This window comes from Hemibagrus wyckioides, linkage group LG15 (genome assembly GCF_019097595.1).
Source record: "Hemibagrus wyckioides isolate EC202008001 linkage group LG15, SWU_Hwy_1.0, whole genome shotgun sequence".
In the NCBI taxonomy this organism is placed as follows: domain Eukaryota; kingdom Metazoa; phylum Chordata; class Actinopteri; order Siluriformes; family Bagridae; genus Hemibagrus; species Hemibagrus wyckioides.
The window spans coordinates 10,315,001-10,334,247 of NC_080724.1; the positions used below are offsets into that span (position 1 = coordinate 10,315,001).

At 37.8% G+C, this 19,247-nt stretch overlaps 1 protein-coding gene across 3 annotated transcripts in view; it reads left to right on the plus strand.

Moving 5' to 3' along the window:
- The first annotated feature begins 8,336 nt into the window (after positions 1–8,336).
- The window catches only part of vdra (vitamin D receptor a), a 76,164-nt gene continuing 65,253 nt past the window's right edge, over positions 8,337–19,247 (plus strand). For 2 of the 3 annotated variants that reach the window (XM_058409035.1, XM_058409034.1), the window contains exon 1: positions 8,337–8,506. Coding sequence is in view for 2 of the 3 variants with exons in the window: in XM_058409034.1 (XP_058265017.1) it covers positions 8,413–8,506 (94 nt within the window). In the remaining variant the exon portion in view is untranslated. Of the gene's footprint in view, positions 8,507–10,721; positions 10,836–19,247 lie in introns of those variants that run through there. The other variant, XM_058409033.1, reaches the window with a different exon arrangement.

Below are 19,247 nucleotides of genomic sequence, written 5' to 3' on the forward strand. Positions count from 1 at the left end.
GTAATTGTACACCCAGTATAGACAGCTAACGCTTAATCTCCTCACCTACTCCTGCACTTTTCACTCGCTTCCATTCCATCTTCCATTATCAATTATTTACGACCTTATAAATCCCACCGAAATCTCTCATGAAGCTGTTTCCACCAGTAATTCCACAAGAACCATATGCTACTACCTCCCCTTGCATGTACATCCATTGAAAAAGGCCAGAAATCTGCGTTGTAATCGCAATGTTTTCCTATAAGCAGCTTTCCAGACCAATTCTAAAAAAAGAACAAACATCCTAGGAATGTACATCTGAGAAAAACCCTATTATGTGAGGGTTTTTTTCATATTGGCCGGCACTCTGGTGAACAGATCAACTATAGAAACTACAGTGTAACGTGGTCGAGTTCTCTTTCTACATGAAGGTAATGGACCAAATGTTTACATTCCTTTGAGTAAAATGTGATTATCATCTAGTAGACCTTTTTTTTTTTTTTTTTTTTTTTTTAAATGGTAATACATTTATATGTTGCTGCCTTTGGGAAAAATGATATTTAGAATTTTTTTTTTTGGCAATAAAACATTTAGTAGGTTTGATTCAGCTGATGTTTCCTTACTATCAAAAGCAGTTAAATAATGTATGTTCAGATATTAATATTGATACAGGCGATTCTCCTGGGCTTTTGAAAATGTATAGAAAATAAATAAAAACTTACACATTCCACAGCATTTTAAGCAGGATTTCTGACACAGCATTTCTGATTTTGACAGCTCATCATTTACAAATATAATGATTAAAATATTTGTTATTATTTATTCATGTAATGTGTGAAACTGAGGAAATATTTAGAAAATTCCAGATACTTGGATATCGGAATTTCCTGTAGATCATGAGAAGAGGAAATGATTTTTTCCCCTCTCTCTTTTCAATGGTATTATGAAATTGAATGATGATTTTGGTCATTTTAAAAGTCCAACCTTTTTATCTAAAATAGATATCTATTGTTTTAAAGCAAATCTTAATGTGTTGGTAAAGTAATCTTAAAGTTGCTAATTCTATGCTAAACAAGTCAACGCTGTGACTCATTTAAGAGCAGTAAAAAAAAAAGAAAGTGATTTTGTATCCTGAGATGGATTAGCACATTTTTTGAATGGCAAATTATCATTTTGTGAGATTCTTACTTGACAAATAAAGTTTATTAGCCTTGTATTGTGTATATATTCCTTATTAACTTGCATGCCACTAATCTCATTCTTTGAGCAGACTTTGAATCCTCTCAGTATCGGATCTTCTGTCAGTCTTATTTATCTGATTTGAAGCACTCAGCACTTCCCAATTAAACAAAAGGTCCAGCTTTTACTTTCTTTCTTTCTTTCTTTCTTTTTTTAAATCTTAAATTAAATCTCCCCAGTATACATCTCTCTATGTGGAACATATTACAAGCATCATAGACTTGAAGTTCATTCTTATCAAATGGTTCAAATCCATGGAAACCCCTCTTAAAACCTTTTCATGTATTACCTGAACCCAGTTCATTTCAGTATTTTTTTTGTTTGTTTTCTCATTTATTTCAGGAAACCTATATGTGCTTTGACCTTTCTGCCCCGTACTCACAATTCTTCACTGAATCCACCTCATCCGTTGTCATAGTGACAGCTTCCTATTTATGTGTGGTTGAATTTGTGAAGGCGGTGGCCTCCACTGCTCTCCAGGCTGCACTCTGTGCCCTCTGTGTGACTTTTTTGCGGTACCTTCGGTCACCGTTTCTGGACCACCTCCTCAAAAAATGCTCGGAAATGTCATCTATGTGATAGATGTGCAGCAGCTGGGAAAACCCTTCACATGGTTTCATCCTATGGATTCTGAAGACCTAAAAGTGAAAAATAATCCCCGCCTACATCTACATTCACTTTGTCTAGTGGAAAAATCCAAAATTAGTGCCGCATTTTGAAGAATTCAACACTAAATAAGTTCTTACTATTAACATCAACGTATCAGCTTCTGAGGTAAAATTCTCTCATGCAATTGCTCTTTGTTTTGATGTTCACATGACCAGATCTTGTTACAAAGGCTTATGACTTAATGCTTATGTAACTATCCAACAACTTCATTCACTGTGTAAGGAAATCAGACATAACTAGCAAGGGTGTAGACATCTTTTAGCAAACAGACTGTTTTTACTAACATGTTTATGTTTTCTTGTTAAGTAGAGATTGTAGAAATATAACATGTATACTAGAAAAACTAAAATTTGAAGCTGTTTAACAGAATTCAGGTGCCATCTGATGGGTTTTTCCCAGACCACCATATATAAAAAAAATAGAATTGTGATTTTTTTAGTGTTCCTGACAATATATTTGCAATATATCCCTTGTTAGTATACTACTGGACCTTCTCAAAAGGTGCTAAAGCAATATTTATTTCAGTAGCCTAATTATTATCAGTATGCTCAACTGTATGCTAATTGCATATCCATAGTTTCATGAAAATAAAAAGTGTGTACCAGTTTGAAAAATGAATTAAATATATGACTAGAGTAACTGCTGAGTCAGAATTGGGTGTAAAGCTCCCCAAAATGGATAAAAAAAAAAGGTTGAGAATGTCGACATCATAACTCAAGCTGGCAACACAAAGCACAGCATTGTCAAGCTTCCCTAGCAGCAGAACTCAATCACTTGGATTTTGAAAAGCAAGAAGGTCACTCTATTCCTGCCGTGAATATTCCATTCAAACTCATTCATCGTCACTGACAGTCATACATTTTGCTGTGATACGAAGCACCAACTGGAAGCCTGCAGTGCAATGCAGCAAAGCGGAGAAAAAGCATGGAATGTCGATGGGTATAAACAAACATTTGCATTTGGTAAAGAAAATCAGATGAATTTACACTTCCTGATTGTCAGAACAAAAGAGCTGTGCAAAAGTTTTACCCAGAAAAACCACACCAATTCAAACCATTTGTCCGTTGTTTTAGCCAACAGAATTGGTTGAGCATGTTGTGGTTGAGTTCTCTTTACAAATTTTGTTCAATTCTAACCAAATTTTCCAATGGTTGAACTTGTTTTTTCAGCTTCTGTTCTGCTACAGACTTGTAATGAAATATTTACCCATAGATGTTCATGATGCCACAGCAAAACCACATCAGAATCTAGATTTAGGTTCATTGCATTACATTAAATAAAATCCTATTACATCACGATGCAACAAATAGGATGCAACAGGATGCTGCTTCATAGCTCCAGGGTTCTCAGTTCAATCCGGAGCTCAGGTTTCTGTCCCTAGAGTTTTTCATGTACTATTTGTGTTTGTGTTTGCTTTCTACAGGTTCTAAGGTTTCCTCCAACCTCCTAAAAAAACATGTTGGTAAATTGGCTTGTGCATGTGCATGGTGCCATGAAACAGAATTGCATCCCATCCTCACAATGTTCCCAGAGTTCTCTGGAAATTGAAGCTATAAACTTTCAGATCCATGAATCTTCAACATTCCTGACTGTTTCTTAACTTTTTGTTACTCTGACATGCATGGATCTTCAACATTCCTGATTGTTTCTTAAATCCTTGGTACTCTCAGATCTATGGATCCTTAACATTCCTGACTGTTTCTTAACCATTTGGTATTCTCAGATCCATGGATCTTTAACATTTCGTATTGTTTTCCAAAGCTTTCATACACTCAGATCCATGGATTTTCAACATTCCTGATTGTTTTGTTTCCTGACTCTTTGGTACTCTCAGATCCATGGATCTTCTACATTCCTGACTGTTTCCCAAGTGAAAATCTTATACAATCTTACAACAAAAATATTTGAAGAGGCAGACTGCATTGAGGTCAGTCATTGCTTTGTTAGGAGTAGGGGCATAATGCAAGAGCACCAGCTGTATCATCTTTCTGCTGCTCCAAATATTTGTATATGTATTCGGATGTAAACCAGAAGTGCCCGTGGCCGAGATCGGAAGGATTTTTTGCCTTCTTTTCGTTTAATTGAAATATGAACTCCACCACCATATCCCCCGAAACACTGAAAAAACATGTACAAATGGCAGCAGTGTCAATACTGTGTGGAAAGTCTGAGTCTGATATTTCCTCATACATCATTTTAACTCCTAATTGTTCTCAATTGCCTGGAATTTTTAAAAAATCCTGTTTGTGCAGTTATTGTTTTTGCTTTGACTAGCCCATGATATTGTAATAAATTGAGTTGCTTGCAGTTTACAAAAATTTAAGCAAACTATTTACCTATTTTGACCCCCCCCCAAATTGTCATCTTCTATTTTCATATCTTATCTCCTTCTATCTATTTTTATATGAGAACATTAAAACTATCTGTTCATTGTGAATAATGTATGTCTTAGGTTACCTCCCCAGCAAGGATCAAGAGGAATCTTCTCTTCAGACGGGGAGAAACGAACAAGTAAACAACATCTAAAACAATTACAAGACTTGGGATGATGCCAGGTGTATTGACACCACTTACACTTGCATTGATTTTCGGTGACAGTCCAGCACTTTGTAAGAATTCATGTGAAAACTAAAGAACTTTCTCAAACCACTGATGCAGCAGGATTTTTTGGCACAAGACCCATTTAATCCAACAGGAAAATGTGTCGGAGAAAGACAACCAGGAAATGCAAGAGTAAGTGGAAAGACCTTGTACTGAAAAGAATAGTGGAGCAAATACAGACATTATGTTTAACTACATTTTCCAGCAGAAAGATGGTCCATTTTAGGTTGTTAAGGTCACCATAAAGGTTTTATATACATATATGTGTGTGTGTGTGTGTGTGTGTGTGTGTGTAAATAAATCAAACAGAATAAACTGACCCAACAATTAACATTTACAAATCTTACAATGCTAATACAACATAAAATATAGGAACCAATCATATTTGAGTAAATGCAAATGAAGGCTAGAAAAAGACCAATTTACAAGGGGAAGGACAATGTATGATAAAAAAAAAAAATAGCATTAACACTATGCTGAACATGTCATGGGTTGAAGCTTTCTACAATCTTACATGTCTCAGAGGAAAATACAGTTACTGGTCACTTTATTAGGAACCCCTGCACACCTGTTCATTCATACAATTAAAACTGTCCAGTTTGTTTAAAGTAGCCTCAAAGTTTTGTTTCTTAGCTGACAGGAGTGGAACCTGATGTTGTCTTCTGTTGTTGTAGCCCATCACCTCCACAAGTTAGCCTTAGTCTTAGATGGAACCATTCTGGTTGTTCTCTTCTGTCTTGATTTCCCTGTAACCCTCTTTGCTTATGCTGTGATCTGCATACTATTTTCCTGAGGTAATTTCAAATACTATGCAATTCCTTTCTCACCAACATGACAAGCTGCCTTTTTAGACAGAGAAACGGACTCAGAGAAACAGGGGTGTCAGTAAATGACAGAGTATAACTGCTATAACAGTTATAAGTCATAACAGGTATCATATTGCTTTGTGGCTGTTCAAAACATTAAAAAAGAATAAAACACTTCAGGATGTGCTGAAGGAAAATAATGATTCATTGAGTAATTCTAAGGGTTTTAATCCATATTAATATGAGTGAATCAGCTGAGCCAGATTTAATATGTCAGAAATAAAGCACAATCCAATGCAGGTGGTGTGAAGCAGTAAGGTCAATGTGCTCTTGACAGTTTTTAAAGAACACTTTCCGTAACTTTCCGGTCTATTTATTTCTTTTCAGTAATTCCTTTTTATCTATGGCAGTGGTAGAAAATCACGGCATGGAGCTTGTGCTAATTTCCCTCCAACACTTTCCACTCATCAAACACATTCAATGAAGAAGATAGACAATGGCATTTACACAGGGACCTGCTTTTTCACCCACTGAGAATCGGCAACAGTTCTGCAGCCCACGTTGCCCTTCACTCCCACATGCACACAATGTTGGTTTTTCCAGTCGACCGGAAGGATGGTGAGTCTGAAGACGGAGAGACAGCCAGCGAATGGTGCTTTCTCCGCTGACGTGTTAAACACCTAGGAAACATGAACACTATGTTCCAGCTGTAAACATGATTTATACCACCCAGGAAGATGGACGGATGATACAGGGGCAGATTATTTGTTTATGGTATGACACAGTGTTTTGATCATAGGTTCTGTGTGTGTGTGTGTGTGTGTGCATGCTTTGAAAGTGAGTCCTGCTTGAGCTGAAAGATAACAATCAACCTCAACCTCCAAGTCACCTTTTTTCGTCTACACACGTACACACGTACACATGTACATGTACACATGTACACACACATGATAACTGAACATTTCAATTGGACATCCAAATTTCCTGCACATAATAAGAAGAAGGAAACGGCAAGTCCAAAGCAAAGCAATGATGAAGTGATAAGGCATTAGATGAGTGAATTTATAAACGGCATGCTGTGACAGCAATGAAAACAACAATTGTTTGTCTTGTAACAAAAGCATAATTATTGTTTGCTGTTTTGGTTTGAATGATATTGTCATATTGCTAAAAAATTTTGATATTTTAAAATACTTTTTTGGAACATCCATAATGTCAAGGGTGTTGAACAGCAAAACACAAGTCAGCATATGTTAAGCCGGACTTTCACTTTAATTTAAGCTTGCATTCATTTTGTTTTCCAACCAGGCAATGCTCCAGTAATTGTCACCATTATAGTCATGATGCATCATGCACGCTGTAATGCAACCTCTATCTCTCTCTCGCTCGCTCCCTTTCACCCACACACACAAACATAAATCTTTTATATACACAGGACATGCAACTCACATGTCTGTGCACATGCACTTTAGGTTTGAGGCTCAGTAAAGCACACAGACTGGAAGTCTCACACCCAACCCAAACACCCACACACACACATAATAGGTCTGTAACGCCACATGCATTAAAAAAAATAAATAAATAGAGGAAAAAAAGTAAAGAAAAAAATCACTGCATTTTAAGTGTCCACAGAGATCCTAGAGACACACCCCGTACACAGGATGATATTCCGTCGGGGGTCACATTGTTCAGTCAGGAGAGAAGAAGCCTCAGTCACTTCACCAGCAAATGTTACTGGGAAAAGTGTTGTGAATACATCTTATAATTTTATAACTTGTATGTTAAAGTTGCAATGTTATCAGCCAAATATGACACGTTGTTCACATGCTCAAGCCCATATAGATTACATAACAGTGTAATTACCATCATTACACATCTGTAATAAACCATTTCACCATTATATATAATAAAAGTAGTGTATAAATAGCGGTGCACTGCTTCTTCTGCCTTTTTTTTTTTTTAAATAAAACTCTGATTGTGATTGCCTTCTTCCTGAAATAAATGTCTCTGGTCATGAGACCAATTACACCACCCACATAAGAATTTGAAGATGAAATCAAGGCAACATATAATTCATTTGCAGTTAGATTTTCTGGGGAAAATTGCCTTTTTGCATTTGTATGGCATGTTCTTTAACAACATATCTTAATATATTTCTTAAAAAATAAAAAAAGGGTTCTCAGAAGTCAGGGTGGGGGATTTTTTTTCTGGAAGAACAATACAAATGTGAGCTTAAAGCTAGGACAGAACTTTTTTTCTTTTCTTTTTTTTAAACTGAAAAACCTTTGGGGAATTCAATGGGGATCTGAACACACTAATCTGCAGAAGACAGATATATAAGCCATTTCTATTTAAAACCTTTTTGAAGGGGGTACATTGGATTGCCTTTTAATGCCACATGAAAGATGTAAGAGCACGAAATAGACCCAAAGAATAAAATCAGAAATGAAAACTAGCTCAGGAGAATAAAAACTAAGTTGCAGGAACTAAGTGCAATAACTTGTCACATGACACAGATTTTCCTGGTAACCCTGATGGAAAGTAAAATAAATAAATAAATATTATTATATAATTATTACCATCATTATTATTATTATTATTATTATTATTATTATTATTATTATTATTATTATTGTTGTTGTAGTTGTTGTTGTTGTAGTTTATTCACAAATAAAATATTAGATTACATTTTTAGCATTTCGATTATGAATTACGATTATTTATATTGTGCACAAATGTTCTTATAAGGAGGCAAAGTACCAGTGTGGCTTATTTATTTATATATTTCTTTTTATATTTATATATTTATAATATCACTAAGTTCATAAGGACTGGATTGTTTACCTCTCCGCTGGCTAGCAGATGACGTCAGGACACACCCCTAAACGTGAACGCTGGTGTAGTCAGTGGAGTTCCATTCGCCCAATCCGAATGGAGCTGTCATTCTGGCGGACCAATCCGCGACGAGGGCATTCACAGCGGTCGTTTGTGATTGGCTGTCGGTGAGAGAGGGCATGCAAACACGCAGCGTTGCTGAGCCGAAGGGCGGGGCATAGCTGAGTCGATGATGTCCACCTCCTTGGTGGTTGACGAGTAGAGAAAAAAATTACATCTATATATGTATATACACCCATTTTGTGTGGAATTAACGTTGAGTTTTGAAGTGAAGACCAGTATTTGGATGGTTCGAAAGTCAACTCGGATCTCCCCTGGTAACGTACACTTTTATTCTGCTCTAGTTTGTTTTTTTCATGGAAAAACGTTTTGACCGAGTGAGTTTGGCGTGTGGCGGAGCTCCCAGTGCAGTTCTGCTAAACGGCTAGCCATGCTGACACACATAAACACTGCTAATGTCCACACTTGCACACTACTGCACTCCGTAGTATGGTAGAATAGTACGGGGATTACACGGACGTAGTGTTAGTGTATACTGTTTAGTACGGTAGTGAGCCGTTAACAGAGCAGGGAGCGCGTTAGTTTCGTTACTGCTACAGACGAAATGCGCCAAGAAACTTGTCCTAGTTTTTCCTTTTTTTGGTCGAGATTTGCTAGCTTTTCTGTTGCACAAGACAAGGATAAAAGTCCAACTAATCTCTTAAAACACACAAAAATGGACGTGCTGCACAGAAGTACATCGTTTTTTTTAGGTTCCAAGTTAGCTAGTTTTGATTTGCTAATTAATCCGAGTTATGTGTAAACAGTGATGTACAGCAAGTAAGAAAGTCTTATTTCTTTATAAATATGTTTGGAAAACTTTCACTGAGTTGCCTGGATATATTTTGGCAACCAGGAGCGGTAGGTTCAGCAGCTGCAGGTATGACAGAGGCAGACAGGGAGAGGAGAGGAGAGGAGAGGAGAGCGGTGCAGCGGGGCTTCTGCGGGGCTTCATCCCAAACGGACCCCTAATCCCTTCCCCAAGTGCACTCTCAGTGGTGTGAAGTAATCTTCTGGATACCATTCAGTAGTGCACTTGATGTCCTATAGCGAGCTATTTGGAAATTAGCCATGTTTTCTGCACGTGTGGGCTTTGGGTGTTTCTGAAAATATTGTTTTTTTGTTGTTGTTGTTTTCTTTTTTTAAGTTTAAGTTTATATTAAGTAATATAAATGAAATCAGTTGTTATTGCATTTCGTTTGGATGAATGGTAAAAATAAAGTGAAATGTGGTTACAGTCGATACCACTGTTGGTTACATATTTATTTATTTATTTATTTATAAAAAAGGACCAAACATTGCAGTAACTGATAGATAATTAGAAATAAACCACTTAAATACATAACTGAATTTTTTTTTTAAAGAAATATGAATGTATCAGTATTTACACTTTATTCTAATAAAACATGTTAAATACTTTTTAACATTACTAATAATATTAAATACAAAAAAATGTTAAGAAAAGCTAAAATAAAAGCTAAAAAATAAATACAACTTAAAAATTTTTTTTTTCAAAATAATCTTATTTTCTTCTTCAACATTGCCGTGATGAAAAAAGTCCCCTTTACAAAAAAATGTAATGCAGCCAAGTTAGTGGAAAAGCTGGTGTTTTTCAGCAGAAAAAAAAAAAGCTTAAAAAATCATATTTTTTCATAATGATGCAATTATATATATTTGCATATACATTCTATATTATATATATATATATATATATATATATATATATATATATATATATATATTTATATATAGTATAATAAAAAGTTTGATCGAACTAGAACTAGATTTGATAAGATGCTATCGTTCACCTTTTCTGTAGCAATGATATAAACGTTTAGTTACATATATATATATGTAGTTTGCTCTGACGTCCTCAGATACGGATCGTCTCCATCCTCGAGGGCACGTCTGACGTAATCGACTCTGGTCACGTGACCGATTACACCACCCACGTAGCACCTTACCTAGGAAACACACCGCAACACAAACCTGCAGTTTAGTCCACAGCTGATAACTTTCTAGGGGAAAACAACTTTTCAGTGTGTTTCTGTTAAAACGTTAAATTAAGCCTTGTGAAATAAATCTGTAAACCTGCTCTAAAGCTATCTTCATCAAGCTCTAGTTATGGTCCTGGAAATTTGATGACTTTTAATTCCTCTGATTAAAAGTACTAACAATGTTCTCGTGTTAAATACCGTTAAACCTCATTGTGGGGCTTTTTATTTTTTCTGGATGTACGAATATATTTGGAATGGTATTAAATGTGAAATTTTTCACCTATTAAATCTTTTTTTTTTAAATCTCCAGTAGTGAATCAGTAGCTGAAGTTTGGCAGGAACAGAAAACACGTGCATGTGGATCATATAACCTGGATACTGCAGTGCTGTTGAATTCTCAATTCTGATTGGTCAGATGATGTTTATTACATATTCATGTATGAGTATACCATACGTTCCGTCATCATTTCTATAGTAACAGCTCGAACACAGGGACTTGTACTGCCAACTTCCTGTGGTATAAGAGGAATAAACCACTTCAGGACATTCTCTTATCGGAAAACAGTGGTGACTGTAAAAGCACTAAACTCCAATAACAGCATGCCGCCAAGTAAGTAGCTTATAATATGAAGATATCATATCAATATCGAAATAAATGATGTCACACTATACTTTGCTTTTATGAGATAAGTGTTTTTTTTTTTTAAATAATTAAGCTACAAACTCTTCAGATGTTGTAAAAAACTTTATTATTTTTAAATTTTTTTTTTAAATGATTTTAAATTCTTTTCTCCTTTTCATTATTCAGCCATTTATTTAAAAAAAAATGTAAAAATTTGTAAAAAAAAAAAAAAAAAAAAAATCTAGACATTATATAATCAGTGTTTTTTTGGTTTTTTTTTTTGTTGATTTTGCGAGTGTACCTCACCTCCACAACGTGATGCGTATCACGTCTTGCAAAAAAAAAATCTGCCTCTTTTTATAGAAGTGCAGCAAAGACAATGAAGCTGTGATTGCAGCTTGAATCTCTCACTAAAGCTTTGTGAAGAGAAGGAGGAGTTTCACCCGGTCGGCACATGGACCGTTTGTTTGTGAAGCAGCATGCAGTAACCTATGATCCCTGTGATATAACTCTGCTTGTTTGCATCGCCACAAGTTTGTACTGAGAACAACACACAGACGTATGTACTCGGATGCAGTAACGTAAATTGTGAACTTTTTCGAATTTCTGGAGCTGTTAAAGTGAAGCGAGCGTGCAGACGTTAACAGGACCCAGCGTGGGCTTGGGTGCAGTTCTGGCCCTGGCCGAGCAGCAGAGGATGTGGCAGCGCTGGCATTACTCACACTCCTTAACCTGCATTTACACACTGATTCAAATCTGAATTCCTTGCCCGATGTGTATCAGATCTTTTTCCTGGAAGCAGGAAGCAATTAGCTCTAATCAGGCCATTCCTCTTCTAACCGGAATTCATTTCTTTAGAGTCTTTTATGCAAACTTTCACCACATGTTCGATAGCGTGGTTCAATCTATAAACCTCAGCAAGGGTCTGTGTACAGAAAGGAAATTTGATTTGATTTGAACGTTTTACCGTCTTGTTTAAACGAATAGCCTTAAGACTCGAGAGCGGAACAAAAGAGTTGAGACGGGAGTCACGTTTCCTGGCTTTCAGTACCGATCCAGTTCAAGCTGAAATAACAGCATGAAGTAAAAACATAAAAATGTTTAAAAAAAAATGGATGAAATTCTTAAGAATGCACAACAGAAACAGAGTAGAGATGTCACAGTTTTACTTTCCTGATAATAAGCAATATTTGATATTGTAAAAAAAACAAACAAAACCAAAACAAAACATTTTTTTAATGAAAAATGCAGGATTCACTTGAACAAATAAATAAAAAATAATAATAAAATTTAATAAAAACCTATTTTAACAACCGAAAATATGCAATCAGGTCTATTTATATATAAACTTTTTCAATTAAAAAGTGTAATTTTTTAACTGTTTGCTACAGGATTTTTCTTTTTTCCCTCTGATGTCTCCTCCACCCCTTTGTCCTGCTCCACCAATCCTGGGTATTAGCTTGAAACTGTCTTTACACAGCAATTAGTTTGCGCTATCATTTTTATTTATTTTCTTCTTATATCTCTTGCTTTTATAAAATCAGTTTTCTGTGAAAAGAACAGCTTTCATTCGCAAGAGAAACACATCTGAGTCACACACCTTTTATATCGAATACACAAAGTTTCACACACAGGAATGACCTCTAAAAGAGCTGCAAGCGTTTATTATTTGGATTGACTAATCTCTCTGAAGCTCTCTCAGTGAAATAAGAGCACATTTGCTGTGAATCATATTTAAAAAAAAACAAAACATATTTTTGCATTTTTGTACAAATGGATTTTGTGATTCAGGACATGGTCAGTCTCATACAGTCAGTTAAGTAAGAAGTAAAAACAGGAAAATAATCAATGATGCAGCGGTGTGATGAGTTCTAACACGAAGAACGTGTTTTAGTCTGATTATACCACAACACTGCCAACGGTTGCCAAAGAATGACATACAGCTGTACTATTGTTTTTTATTTTGTTTATAGTTACTTAGTTCAAGAAACAAGCTATTTCCTGTTGTTACTTATTATAGCAGCTATAAATCTCTGGAAGCAAAGCACAAGTATTCCAAAGTGCTGATACTGGAGACTCCTTACAATGTCCGCTCGAAATGAACATCTTGTCATAGCTGACAGTTGTACCTTTGTAAGTTAGAACTAAAAAAATATAATAATAAAAATTTGTTTTATTATTAGTACAAACTTTTCAGATGGGGCTACAGGCAGAGATGCTGTTATAGGAAATGAATCAGAGCCTTGTGACCAATCAGAATAGAGAATTCGTCATTTTTCTATCGTCATGGTGATGCTTTCTCAATAGAGGAATATCTGAAAGGATGCCACGATTTATACACCAGATCTCCTGATCTCATGCTTCACTACAAATATCATAATATTATATGGTCAGAAATGAAGAATTAACAGTTGAGTATATTAACTCATTATGGTAATTATGGTGATAGTTTTTTTTTTTTGACACATGAAGCCAATTATCTTTTTAAACTGTGATGTCACAGAGCAGTGTACCTCGCACTGAGAAAAGCATTATCCACCCTTTTCTCCGGTTAGTGTCATTCTGATTGACAAGGGAGAGTGATGGGAGTTCTGGCCCCGCCCACTCAGAGTGCTTGCTTAAAAACCTGCTCATGAATAGCCATTACTTTCGAACCCATGAACTCTGCTCGCAAGCTTTATTTATCTTCTTGTCATTGATTTTAGCATGTTTTTTGCCCTGTTGTATCTTTCAGGAGCGGATTAGTCATAAGATTGTTGGTGATTATGTTACAGGACTCATCAGGATACCCTGGAAAAACTCTTTCACATCTCCAGGGGTTGGGGATTCAGACGCTGCCTCCTCCCTGTGGGGCTTCCTCCGGGGGGCCCCTGGTTTCTTTCCCCAGTTCATAGATAGGCTGATTGGCATCACTAAATTGTAGTGTGTGAGTGTGATGGGCTGGTACCCCGTGAAGGGTGTCCACTTCCTGGAGTCCTCTGCAATATACTTGAGGTTCCCATTGACCCTGTGTAGGATAATTGCTACAGAATATGGATGGATGAAATAACATATTCTCAGAACTGTAGAGATTCTTATTCGAGAACTTTCCACCCCAGAACACACTAGTCCAATTTGACAATTTGATTTCTACCTTTGTAAGAAATTTAAAAATGTCTTAGGTCCCTGGCTTTGCTTCACAGACCTCATTTTAAGAACCGCAGGTATAGAGGTCTGTGGCCTGCGCTGTAGGTGTTTATGCTTGCGGTTTGCTTGTGTGACTTGATCCCGGATAAAGATTTTTTTTTATTAAATTCAGCGTGGTTTATTAAAATCTCACTGTGTGTACTGTACGTTATAGTGTAAATACTTGTGGCCCCTGTTACTACAAAACATGCTGTTGCATTTACAATGTGCTCATTAGACTTTTTTTTTTTATTTTGAGCACATTATATCCAAACATTCCACGTGGAGGACCTCCCGTATTCCCTGGAGATGCCAGGATAACACCATGTTTTGCCTGACTGTTTTGCATCTTCCCGTTACTAATTAGCCTAGCATGTGACAGCATCAAGCAGAGCTCCTCACTCCTCACTCCTTCCTCTGATGGGGTACTGGTAATGTTTTTTTTTTTTTTTTTTTAAATCCCTAAATGTGTTTTATGATGGTGGGCCTCCAGACGTGCCCTGTAGTAGGTGACTTTATGAAAAGGGCTTAATGGCTTCCACATGGAAAGAGCAGCTATTTGCGGGATTGTGTAAGTGGAGGCTTGGTGTTGGTATGGCGCTAAAAAAGAAAAGAAGGAAACTTGAGTTTGGGGGATGAGGTCACAAGTTGGGATGCTGCACTGCAACAAAGCAAACGCCAGATATTACATGTGTCCAAGGTTTATACTTTGTTATGTAACTGCAGTCCAGTTTGTTTTTGAAGTATCTGAACTATCCTTAAATCTTTCTTTCACATTTTGAGAAAGAATGTTTTGAACATCACTCCATTTCACTAGACTGTAATCATGCTACAACATCCCAAAGATGCCTCACTGGACTCAGGTCTCATCCCTGGGGAGGTATTTGACTGATTATCAGGCCATGCATCTAGTCTGAGCCTCAAGATGAGACTCAAGATGAGCAATTTGTGGCCTTGTGGTCAGCAGTAATACTCAATAGGTACTAGTATTGGTAAGGGGTTATATGTGTATATAAATAAAAAAATAACCACACCATTACACCAACCCCACAAGCCTGAACTGTTAACAAAGCAGGTTGGATTCATGCTATTGATGCTAATGCCAAATTCTACCCTATAAGACGGATCAGACCAATCATCAAATGTCCATTTCAGGTGGACTTGTACCCACTGTATAGCCACTCCTGGCTTTTTGGCTGTCAGGAGTAGAACCTGATATGGTTCCCCCTCAGAAGTGTTCTCGGCACTATTAATGCCTACCTACCCAGGTCAAAGGATGAACTCTGAAATGCTTTTCAGATCACCACATCGATGCCACTCCTAAGTTAAGGGGTTTGCTATTTTTATTTAATTACTCTCGTAGGAATAGGGCTTCTTGCAGAACTGAAATATCGACATCAATGCCTTCCCTAGGTTGATGCTTTTCATCACGGTTGTACAGAGTGGTGCTCAAAGCACTGATGGTTCTATTGATGCAACCCCTGAATTAAGCTAAGTTAACTACTCTAAAGTTAAGATCTTAATTATTGGCATCAATGCCCTACCTAGGGTAAAGTGTGCAATCTGAGATGCTTTTCAGCTCTTTATGTTTGTGCTCAAGTGTTGTGTTCGTAGCCTTGACTTATCTGCCTCGATGCAACGCCTGGTGATTTCCAGTGGCTAGAATCCTGCACTCTCACTACAGCAGTCCAGGCTTAGTTCCCCAGCCACTGGGTTGCACAAGCCAGTGCTGGTCCCAAGGTTTGATCTGGTATCAAGCCTGTGCTACATCAAATATGTGGATCATACAGATGTGGCGAAACCTAATAATGTGAATTATTGACATTGATGCCTTTCCTATGTTCATTTGATGCTTTTCAGCTCAGCATGGTTGTAAAGCATGAGTGGTGCTCGCAGAACTCGCAGGTTATGCTGTGCATACTGGGATGCTTTTCAGCTCACCACCAAAGCCTTCCAGTGAGTTAGAAACCAGTCTGGCTCTTCTGATTTGACAGAATCTCATAGACAGGGGGTTCATTTTAAAAGACATTTTAATAATTTGCCTCAGCAGCTTTATGCTTTACTCGTCAAGTCGTTAGCGCATCTTTTATAAGGTCCACACATAAGAACAGGCATGTTTCCCTAAATTTTTCCCCCCAAAAAAGACTTTTACAGTAAGATGAGTCACAAAGCATCAGATTTAATGGCTACATAGTCATCAGTTTGAAATAAGTTAGTAATTTTGTTGGACACAAGATGGGCATTTCACATGAAAACGAAACCAGTTAGGGAGTTGTCAGGAACCACAGCATTTTTGTGCCATGAATCAAACGGAAAAAACACCTCGGTTTGCACGCACGCCGGGAGAGGGTTTGAATGAATCCTTGCTAAAAGTGGCCAGAGTTGAACACTGTTTAAAGGATGAGTGGTGCCACGGATCAGTAGTCAGTACTAACGCAGTGTGTGGTCTGCTGGAACACGGGTACACACACCAGTGTACGCTCCCTGTCCCGACTAGGCTGTTTGGTTTTTTTCTGCTGTTCATGATGCATATTGTTGTTGTAATAAATTGTGTGTTTTGTGTTTTGATACAACCGTGCTGAACGTCCCCAGTGTGAAATGGTGTGTTTTTCTGGTCGTGCGTTTTTTTCCTGTCACAGTGATTGAGATGAAGTTGTTTTTGTGTTGCTGCGAGACGTTAGATGTGGAGCAGTGCTTGAGGAGGAGAGTCTCCCCGCTGTGTGTGTCCTCGCCGCTGCAGGTGTTCTGTAGACGCTTCCCAACTTTATAGCCAGACAGAGTTCATCTTGCGGACGAGAGCGAGACTCTCTCTCTCTTTTTCTCTCTGTCTTCCTCTCTCTCTCTCTCTCTCTCTCTCTCTCCATCTGTCTGTGGTTTCACTTAAGTCTTCATTTCTCTCTTACCTCTTTTTTCCTCTCTTTTTTTTCTTTATCGTCCCTTATTTTTTCTCCGCATTGACTTTATCTTAATTTTCTTTGCTCTTTAACCTTGTCCTCCGTCCTTTTCTTCACTCCTCTTTCTCTTATCTCATTCTTTCCGTCTGCCTCTACCCCTGCATCTCATGGTTCCTTTTCTGTTCTGTTCCTTTTTTTTTTCTTTACTCCCTCATTCCTCCTCCTGCTCATTCAGATGCACTGATTGCTCACTTACACACACTAGCCTTTCTTTTTTCTTTCTCTCTGTCTCTCTCTTTTTTTAAAAAAACATTTATTTTTCATTCATTATAAACAGTAAAAAAAAGATTTATATTGTTTTGTTTATTTCTTTATTTTTTTCTCACACGCCATTGTGACTTTGTTTATTTTGTTCTCTCTGTAATTGTCACGCTTCTTTGTTGGTTCTTCTTTGTGTTTATTTTCTTTCTTTTCCTTCTTTCTTTCTTATAAAATTTCATTCCATTTTTTCACAAGATTTTCTCTCTCTCTTTCTCTCTCTCTCGCTCTCTTTCTCTCTCTCTCTCTCTCTCTCTCTTTAAAAGAATTAATTTCTCATTCATTTTAAAGTTATTTTTCCCACATACCCCATCAGATCATTCTATCTTTCTTTCTTTGTTTCTTTCATTCCTCATTCTCTGTTTCTTTCTATAATGTCTCATTTTCCTCCCCTACACCACCACACCCTCTCTCTTTCTCTCTCTCTCTCTCTCTCTCTCTCTCTCGCTCTCTCTCTCTCTCTCTCTCTCTCTCTCTCTCTCTCTGTGCGGCTCTGTGCCAGGGTGTTATTCATGTGGCGGAATGAGTAGGCTGGATTGAAGGGCGAAGGCAAGCAGTGCAGCTTCGTTCTGATTGGCCAGCAGGTGACGAGCCCCCAAACTCTGCCCCTCCCCTTCCTGTTTCTGTGCTGCAGGCGTCTGTCATCTTATTCCATTATTATCTCTCTCTCTCTCTCTCTCTCTCTCTCTCTCTCTCTCTCTCTAACACACACACGCACATACACGCATACACACACACACACAAACACACAGACACACACTGTCACACCACACACATACCACAAACACACACACTCAGACACACACCACACACACTTAGACGAACACCCCCCACACACATACTCAGACACACACCACACACACACACACACCACAAACACATACACACACCACACACACACACTTAGACACACACACTCAGACACACACCCCTTTTATTCTGCAGAGTAGCTGCTGAGTCTTATGGAATCCGCTGGAGGTTTAGAGCAGGGTGGTGCTGTGTACATGATGGAGCATGTTGGCCAATTTACAAGTTTCTACTCTTCTCCTCTCTTCTCCTCTCTTTTCCTCTCTTCTTTGCACAGCTCCCCCCTCTGCCTTTCTTTCTCTCTGTATTTTTGGCTCATTTTCTTTCTTCCTCTTACTTTTTCTCCCTCTCTTTGTCTCACTCTCCTCATCTTTCTTTCTCTCTGTATCACTTTACAGTCTTCCTTTCTCTCTCTCTCTCTCTAGCCATCTCTTTTTTCTCTCTCTCTCTCTCTCTCTCTCTCTCTCTCTCTCTCTCTCACTTTCTCTGTCCTTCTGTTACGTTCTTCCCATCTCTCTCTCTCTCTCTCTCTGTCCATCTTTCTGCCCCACCTTTCATGTCTCTCTCTCTCTCTCTCTCTCTCTCTCTCTCTCTCTCTCTCTCTCTCTCTCTCTCTGTCTTTCCACCTTGCTCCTGCATCATCTTTTCCTGTCCAGGGCACCAGTCCCACACGTTCTCCACCCTTTCTGCGGCATTTTTCATTATTTTATTATCGTTTTTCTGTCTCAGTCTGTTCTCTCTCTCTCTCTCTTCTCTGAGCATGCATTCCTATACATCTCTGTCATTGTGTTTTGCTTTTTGGGTCGCCGTCTGTCTTTCTGCGTCTGGTAATAAAATGACGCAGAATTCCCCAGCTCTTATTTTAATCATGGATGTTTTTTTTCTCTCTCTCTCTCTCTCTCTCTCTCTCTCTCTCTCTCTCTCACACACACACACACACACTCGCACTCGCACTAACTCACACTAATTCACACTAACTCTGGTTCTGAAGGTGAGACAGTTGAAGGATGCAGACAGAAAGTACCACAAACCCTCACACATCATACTCCCCCTCACCCATTTCCACCAAACTCGATCTGTTCCTCACAGCAATTATCTGAGTGACGTTTCAGTGAAATGAAAATGAAGGATAGTGAATTAATTTGTCTTTCTCCTTCTCAGTCGATGGCTTTAAATGCTTTAAATATCATAACACTTCCTGGTGCTTTGAATGATT